The sequence below is a fragment of the Atractosteus spatula genome (genome assembly GCF_055471065.1).
Source record: "Atractosteus spatula isolate fAtrSpa1 chromosome 10 unlocalized genomic scaffold, fAtrSpa1.hap1 SUPER_10_unloc_2, whole genome shotgun sequence".
Classification (NCBI taxonomy): Eukaryota; Metazoa; Chordata; class Actinopteri; order Semionotiformes; family Lepisosteidae; genus Atractosteus; species Atractosteus spatula.
The window spans coordinates 1,199,296-1,204,687 of record NW_028296622.1 but is presented as its reverse complement, the minus strand read 5'-3'; the positions used below and the strand labels follow the sequence as shown (position 1 = coordinate 1,204,687).

The 5,392-nt window shown below is 56.2% G+C and overlaps 1 protein-coding gene and 1 non-coding gene across 2 annotated transcripts; one reads left to right on the top strand and one right to left on the bottom strand.

Moving 5' to 3' along the window:
• Positions 1–309: 309 nt before the first annotated feature.
• LOC148812587 (epithelial discoidin domain-containing receptor 1-like) lies at positions 310–882 on the top strand. The gene is made up of 2 exons (XM_088908519.1): positions 310–405; positions 622–882. The coding sequence occupies exons 1-2, from the start codon at positions 310–312 to the stop codon at positions 880–882; spliced, it is 357 nt and encodes a 118-aa protein (XP_088764645.1).
• A 3,276-nt stretch (positions 883–4,158) lies between these two features.
• On the bottom strand, positions 4,159–4,230 carry trnae-cuc (transfer RNA glutamic acid (anticodon CUC)). Its single transcript has one exon. It is a non-coding gene; the product is annotated as a tRNA-Glu (tRNA).
• Positions 4,231–5,392: the final 1,162 nt, after the last annotated feature.

Here is a 5,392-nt window from a genome sequence, read left to right as displayed (position 1 = left end):
GCATCCTCATGGTACGTCTCCCGTCGGGGTCCCCCACGCCCCCGGACTGGGGTCACTGCTGCTGGGGTGACCTCCTGCTACAGCATTGCCTGAGCATTGGGGGTACCCTCCGATGTGGGGGCGTTCAGGGAGACCCTGTGCATCTGTGTGTGGGTGCGTTCAGGGTGACCCTGTGTGTCTGTCTGTGTGTGGGGGCAACCCTGTGTATCTCTGTGTGGGGGTGTTGGGGGTGACCCCATGTGTCTGTGTCCCCAGGGGAAGTTCACCATGGCCAGCGATGTGTGGGCGTTCGGGTTGACCCCCTGGGAGATGCTGAGGCTGTGTAAGGAGCAGCCCTACGGCTCCATGACAGATGAGCTGGTGATCGAGAACGCTGGAGAGTTCTTCAGAGACCAGGGCAAGCAGGTAACAGCCACACCTGGCCAGGAGTACCTGCACCTGTCTCTCTCTCATGTCCTGCAGGCTGACCAGTGTCTCTCTCTCTCTCTCCTGTCCCCAGGTGTACCTGTCGTACAGACTGACTAGTCTCTCTCCTGTCTCCTGTCCTGCAGGCTGACCTGTCCCTCTCTCTCTCTCCTGTCCTGCAGGCTCACCCGTCTCTCTGCTCTCTCCTGTCCCCAGGTGTACCTGTCCCGACCGGAGGTGTGTCCGCAGGGCCTGTACGAGCTGATGCTGAGCTGCTGGAGCCGGGAGTCCAGGGAGCGGCCGTCCTTCCCAGCAATCCAGCGCTTCCTGCTGGAGGACGCCATGAACATACTGCAGCAGGAGCGGCTCCGGCCTGCGGACTCTCGCGGGGCAGGATGTCCTCTGTGGGCTCGGAGGGTGGCGGCCCTGAGGGCTGAGCCTCTTGTGTGCCCCCTGGTGGTGTTCAATTCACTTTGACTGGCCCTGGTCAGTATCGCCATGCGATCGATCACTCCTGATCCATTCGCTGTGACTGGCCCAGGTCAGTATCTCCATGTGATCGATTGCTCCTGATCCATTCGCTGTGACTGGCCCAGGTCAGTACACTGTCCAGTCCTGTTAGACCAGGAGGACAGCTGTTCTGGTGGTTCAAGTCCAGTCTAGCTGGTCCATCGGTTCAGGTCCGGTCCTGTTAGACCACGAGAATAGTTTTGGGGTACCGGCTCCTCGTCTCTGCGCCCCGGTGTGCAGGAGACACGCAACGTGATTTTTTCCTTCTTCGCCGACTACTAATGTTGTACATAGCGTACGGGACAGATTGTTACACTAATATATGGAGACGTTGGTGCGTTCCCCGTCTGCGGTCCTCGCGCTGCCTCTGGGCGGCGCTGGCGTGTCGAAGGCTCTCGGGTTCGTCTGGTTCTTGTCGTGAATCTTTTTGTAGAAGTTTTAATAAAGTAACATTTTCAGATAACTGGGTGTCCCGGTCTGCTTTCTGCATCCTGAGTGATCGACTGCCCCTGCTGCTGCCTGGAAGTCATCAGTTAAAGGGTATCGACTTCAACAACAGGGCTGGGCAGCTTGTTCCCCACCCCCGCCCCTCTCCGTGTACAGTAGAGGTTCCTGTCCTGACTGGTGGAGCTCACCCAGCTGTGTCTGGAGAGAAGCCAGGGTATCAGCTTGTTCCCCCCTCCCGCCCCTCTCTGTGTACAGCAGTGCCTCCGGTATCAGCTTCAACACTGGCTGGGTACAGAGAAGGGAGAGCTGGCGAGGAGCGTGGCTCCGATCCTATCCTTGATCCAATCATGGCTCTAATTCCTACGGGAATTTATGAGAGACTTGTTTTCTATCTTCTGGGAGAGAGCACAATCACAAAGCACCTAAAACTGTACAACTCCAAGGTTTAGAAAACGTTTTTACAGACGCTATCCAGACAGTTTGGGGTCATGCGTTCGTTTGATCCAGCTGGGGATTCTGTATGACCCTGACAGACACACTGACTCCAGGTGAGAGATTCACACTGAGGTGACCTGTCTCCAGCTGTATGACCCTGACAGAGACACTGATTCCAGGTGAGAGACTCACACTGAGGTGACCTGTCTCCAGCTGTATGACCCTGACAGACACACTGATTCCAGGTGAGAGACTCAGACTCAGAGAGACTCAAACTCCAGTCTGGTGTCGTGTCGTCCCCTAGCGTTAACCCACAGTGGAAACTCCATCTGGCTCCAGTCTGGTGCAGTGTCGTCCCCTAGCGTTAACCCACAGTGGACACTCCATCTGGCTCCAGTCTGGTGCAGTGTCGTCCCCTAGCGTTAACCCACAGTGGACACTCCATCTGGCTCCAGTCTGGTGCAGTGTCGTCCCCTAGCGTTAACCCACAGTGGACACTCCATCTGGCTCCAGTCTGGTGTCGTGTCGTCCCCTAGCGTTAACCCACAGTGGACACTCCATCTGGCTCCAGTCTGGTGTCGTGTCGTCCCCTAGCGTTAACCCACAGTGGAAACTCCATCTGGCTCCAGTCTGGTGCAGTGTCGTCCCCTAGCGTTAACCCACAGTGGAAACTCCATCTGGCTCCAGTCTGGTGCAGTGTCGTCCCCTAGCGTTAACCCACAGTGGAAACTCTATCTGGCTCCAGTCTGGTGCAGTGTCGTCCCCTAGCGTTAACCCACAGTGGACACTCCATCAGGCTCCAGTCTGGTGCAGTGTCGTCCCCTAGCGTTAACCCACAGTGGACACTCCATCAGGCTCCAGTCTGGTGTCGTGTCGTCCCCTAGCGTTAACCCACAGTGGAAACTCCATCTGGCTCCAGTCTGGTGTCGTGTCGTCCCCTAGCGTTAACCCACAGTGGAAACTCCATCTGGCTCCAGTCTGGTGCAGTGTCGTCCCCTAGCGTTAACCCACAGTGGACACTCCATCTGGCTCCAGTCTGGTGCAGTGTCGTCCCCTAGCGTTAACCCATAGCGGACACTCCATCTGGCTCCAGTCTGGTGTCATGTCGTCCCCTAGCGTTAACCCACAGTGGAAACTCCGACAGGTTCCGATCTCTCTGGCCGGCGTTTGTTTTTCATCCTCGTTGCTTCAGTCGTGACAAAAGGACCAGAAGAACTGGAAGCTTGCATTGAAGCCCGAAGTCCCCTAGCGTTAACCCACAGTGGAAACTAATCTGGCTCCAGTCTGGTGTCGTGTCGTCCCCTAGCGTTAACCCACAGTGGAAACTCCATCTGGCTCCAGTCTGGTGCAGTGTCGTCCCCTAGCGTTAACCCACAGTGGAAACTCCATCTGGCTCCAGTCTGGTGCAGTGTCGTCCCCTAGCGTTAACCCACAGTGGAAACTCCATCTGGCTCCAGTCTGGTGCAGTGTCGTCCCCTAGCGTTAACCCACAGTGGAAACTCCATCTGGCTCCAGTCTGGTGCAGTGTCGTCCCCTAGCGTTAACCCACAGTGGAAACTCCATCTGGCTCCAGTCTGGTGCAGTGTCGTCCCCTAGCGTTAACCCACAGCGGACACTCCATCTGGCTCCAGTCTGGTGCAGTGTCGTCCCCTAGCGTTAACCCACAGTGGACACTCCATCTGGCTCCAGTCTGGTGCAGTGTCGTCCCCTAGCGTTAACCCACAGTGGAAACTCCGACAGGTTCCCATCGCTCTGGCCGGCGTTTGTTTTTCATCCTCGTTGCTTCAGTCGTGACAAAAGGACCAGAAGAACTGGACGCTTGCATTGAAGCCCGATCCCACTGAAACTGCTCCGAGTTCCTCATTCTTATCACTCGCTATTAAATCCTTCTGTTCACCCAGTGGAATCAGCAAGCAGTCACTCGTCATCTGTTCCTATGTCTGGTGTCGGGCAGCCCAAATCTCCCGTCTGCCCTTCAGGGAATGCGAATCTCAGACGCTCCCATCACACCCTCGATCAGTGATCAGTGATTAAATGCTTGCGCTAATATCTGTCGCATTGATTATGATTTATAATAATGTGATCATGTTGATAATGTTGCTTTATTGCTCCTATACAATTTCTTGTATTAGCTTGCTCTCCATGAGACAGACACACAGACAGGGAGAGAAGCTGGGGGTCAGAGTACAGGGTCAGACATTGGACAGCACCCCTGGAGCAGCTGGGGTGAAGGACCTTGCTCAGGAGCCCAACGGAGTCAGATCCCTCTGCTGGCTGCGGGATTTGAACCGGTAACCTTCCAGCCACAGGAACAGATCCTCAGCCACAGAGCCACCGCTCCGCCCCAGAAGAGTACTGACATTCCCTGACCGGGAATCGAACCCGGGCCGCGGCGGTGAGAGTGCCGAATCCTGACCACTAGACCACCAGGGACGCTACAGAGACACTTGACCGCACAGCTGAAAGATCACTCCCTGTAGCGCGACAAGGTTGCAAAGCCCCATGAACACCTCTTCTATTTCTTGTCTCCCCGCAGGAATCACGTTATGGGACGCCGAGACGCTGCAGAAAGACATCGACATGCGTCTTCAGCCGAACACAGATTTCCAAATCATTCCATCCGACTCCAGGGAGGACAAGGCGTCCGCTATGAATGTGGAGGCGAGCTTCCTCTGTGGGCGCTTCACGTTCGACAGGAAAGTAGAAGTGAACAATACGGTCATCATCCTTCTGGGGGCCACGGGGGCAGGGAAGACCACCCTCATCAACGCGATGATCAATTACATACTGGGCGTGCAGTGGGAGGATCGGTTTCGATTCAAGCTGATCCACGAGGAGACCAAGCGCTCGCAGGCGGAGAATCAGACTTCCATCATGACGTCCTACGAGCTCCACAACCAGAAGGGATTCGTCGTCCCCTACTACCTCACGTTCATCGACACCCCGGGGTTCGGAGACATGCGGGGACTCTCTCAGGACAAGCTGATCACAGAGCAGGTGAAGCGTGGACCACATCGACACCGTGTGCTTCGTGGTCCAGGCGTCTCTGGCGCGTCTGACCTCCATCCAGCAGTCCGTCTTCAACTCCATCCTCTCCATCTTCGGGAAGGACATCGCCGAGAACATCCTCGTCACGTTTGTAGACGAGAAGGACATCCCCGTCCTGGGCGCCATCGAAGCCGCGGGCCTGCCCTGCCGCAAGAACCGGAAGGGCAAAGCGACGCACTTCGAATTTAACTATTCCGCCCTTCACACGCAAAACGAGAGGCCCGACACCGATTCCAACGGGGAGGGCTCCGGGAGCGACAACGAGGAAGAGGACGACAACAAGCTGGAGAAAATCGTCTGGATGAACAACGTGAAGCAGCTGAAGAGGTTTTTCGAAACGTTGGAGAAGACGGAGGTGAAGGACCTGACGCTGACAAAAAGTCCTGGAGGAGCGCGAGAGGCTGGAGACGGCGATGGCAAGGCTGTTGCCTCAGATCTCAGCCGGGTTGGCGAAGCTGAGCGAAATGAAGAAGATCAAGGCGTCTGGAAAACGAGCAGGCCAACATGGAGCAGAACAAGAACTTGAGACGGAGATCGAGGAGCTCGT